The following is a 2,893-nucleotide window of genomic DNA, read 5'->3' as shown; positions in this document are numbered from 1 at the left end:
TGTTGACTCAGACACCACAGACTTTTTCAGAAAATAAGATACAGGAATTGAGTTGCTTGGGCAAGAGTGTGACTTGAGTAATTGGGAAGATGAGTGGGGGCTTATTTTGGGTCCCCTGGTGGCTGTATACAGCTTTTGAGGAGCTGAATGCTGGATGTTTCTGTGGGTAAATAGGGAAGTAACAAGCTTGTGAGGGGATTTCTGACATAAGTAGAGCCTTGGTGATGTCACAAAGCCTTGGTTCGTTGGGTAGCAACTCTGTTCCACTCAAAGCACTAGTCTTCCATGAAGGTGGGTTTATTATCCTCACAGTGCCTGAGGAGGACAGTTCAGCTCCTGGTCTCCACAACTGTTCAACACGCTTTTTGCACCTGAACATTTCTGGAAGATGGAATCTGGAGAGGTGGACATTTTCTTTTGGTAAATATGTTTCCAAAGTAACTAAGACCTATGTAGCACAAAAATGTTTTCCTTCAAATGTCCTGCGGGTCCACCATTTACGTTGTTACCAGCTCCTATATTTGATAGCTGTGGGGATGGTGAATGCCAGCTATTCTTCCCACTTTATCTTTGCTAACAATATCAAATTCATCAATCCACTAAAATGGCAAAGCTCCTCTTTGTCCATAGGTGTTTTAAGAGATACTAATTATTTCTCAATGGCTGCTGTTGCCCAGAATAATGAGTCTTTCAGGTTGAAGTGGGTCTCTCAGTACTAACTTCCACAATAAAGACACAGAATGGCTTTATGTAATTTACCTGGGTCTGGATCAGGAGACCCAATACAGAGAGCCAGTGGACTGGAGTGCCATGACTTGGGCAGGCTGTCTTGTTTGAGCCCCCTACCTATTAGCTTGATCTCGAAGGAGACGTGTGGATGTCCTTCAAATTGTTTGTTATCTGTTCAGATTTTTCTTACTCATTTCGGGGATAGGCATACCTTCTCCTCTCATTGACTTAGTCAGTCAGAAAGTAGGTTTCTCAGCAGAGGTCATTTGCCTTTGGGCAGCAGGAATGTGTCTCTGAGATTGCTATACTGAGCTGTAGAGAAAAATTTGCAAATTGTCCTATTTATTTCTTAAGAGAAAATTACAGTTAGGTATGCAAACCTGTTGATCAATATCTTTGTCTCCTGCACCACAGTTCTTCCAGAAAAGAGCCTTGACCTCATAGCCTCCCCTTGTTATCCTTGCAGGCACTCATGGTTGAGGCCACGACTTTGTTTCTGAATTAAACAGAAGGAAAGTTCTTTCAACCTAGAGAGTGGGCAGCTATGAAGCCCAAGCACAGAAAGATAGCCAAGAAACAGGGGACCAGGAGGTCAGTGGCCTATCTCAGTAAGTCTACAGCCATGATGAAGATGCCTCTTAGTATGAGATGCATGCCACCTGTCCAGAAGAGGAATGGGTCATCTCTCCAGAAGCAAAAACTGAGTAGGCCTTTTGAGGCCCTGGAGAATATTGTCAGCCACAGAATTTCTCACGGCTGGAAGGAAGCCAATGAACCAGTCACCCAGTGGAAATCCATCATGCTAGATCAACTCCCAACAAATCTCTCTCTCTATTTGTTGAAGTATGATGGAATAGATTGTGTCTATGGATTGGAGCTTCACAGTGATTTAAAGATATTAAAGCTTAAGTTCCTGCCTAACAACGTACCATTTCCTCAGGAGACAGACACTCATCTCTCAAACACCATAGTTGGCAGAGCAGTGAAACATACATTTGAGGGCACAAATGGCTCTAAGGATGACTGGAAGGGGATGGTCCTAGAGGAGGTGCCAATCATGAAGACCTGGTTCTATATTACCTACAAGAAAGATCCGGTCTTGTACGTTTACCACCTCCTGGTTGACTACCTTGTAGGCAACCTACACATCATGCCAGCTCTATGGAAGAGTGGACTGGGGTAGTCCAAGATGAGGTGCATACCATGGAGACCTGTTTCTACATTACCGACAAGAAATATCCAGTTGTGTACCTTTACCACTATCTAGATGACTATATTGAAAGCAACCTCCACATTATGCCAGGATGTTCTCTAATAGGGGTGAATTTGGAATTAGGCAGGGATTCCTTGGCAGTCAAAAGCGTGCAGCACAACGAAAAAGATGGAACCCAAAAGATAGGTAAAATTATTTACCAAGTTCCCACCAAACCTTCCGTGCATTTCATCAAGTTTGATAATGACTTCCATATCTATGTCTATGATTTGATGAAGATCTGTTAAAGTGAAATTCAAAATTTTGTGGGTCAGACTTAAAACTGTGTTTGGGGAACTCTTTTTTTCAGAAATACCTCAGGTCTTCTATTAATCCTGGTATCTTTCCCAATGGAATTTTTTTTTGCTCTAAATTTACAATTTGTGAAGGTGTTATGTTGTTTGGTCAATGATGGATTTTCTGGTGGATGGGACATCACAGAAAGACAGGCCTCAAAACAAAACAGGATTTATGGTCTTTTCCCCTTGGAGAGGGAATGACGAAAGGAGATGCAGTGCGTGGAAGAGGACAAGATGGCTGTTTAGGAAACAGAGGAGAGTGGCCAAAAAGATGTCGGATCTCAGAGAGGGATAATGCGTGAGGGAAAAACATGTCATATGGAAAGATGTGGCATCGAGGTGTCGGGACTTAAGAGGATAGAGAGTGATCATGAAGGGTTACAAATGTGTACTCAGAAGCAAAGAAAATTGGGTTTCATTTGATTAATGGTTTAATTCATACCATCTGGAAGTCACTGGGTATATGAACTCCACTGGACCATGTTGAGTGACCTTGATCCTCCTGCCTAAAGAAAAGTTTCTCCTCTCAGTGGCTCTTCTGCAATGGGGTGGACCTCAGGCTACCTACTTACTTTTGCCAGGCTTCTATCTACTACCTATTTTGTCATGCCTG

At 42.8% G+C, this 2,893-nt stretch overlaps 1 protein-coding gene across 1 annotated transcript; it reads left to right on the top strand.

Moving 5' to 3' along the window:
• Positions 1-1,414: 1,414 nt before the first annotated feature.
• Positions 1,415-2,214, top strand: LOC130869143 (spindlin-2-like; the record flags this gene model as incomplete). The annotated part of the gene is made up of 2 exons (XM_057761205.1): positions 1,415-1,908; positions 2,070-2,214. Coding segments are annotated over 2 exons (639 nt in total), but the record flags the coding sequence as incomplete, so codon positions are not given.
• Positions 2,215-2,893: the final 679 nt, after the last annotated feature.

This window comes from Chionomys nivalis, unplaced genomic scaffold (genome assembly GCF_950005125.1).
Source record: "Chionomys nivalis unplaced genomic scaffold, mChiNiv1.1 scaffold_28, whole genome shotgun sequence".
NCBI lineage: Eukaryota > Metazoa > Chordata > Mammalia > Rodentia > Cricetidae > Chionomys > Chionomys nivalis.
The sequence above is the reverse complement of the archived record's forward strand: the minus strand, read 5'-3'. Positions and strand labels throughout refer to the sequence as shown.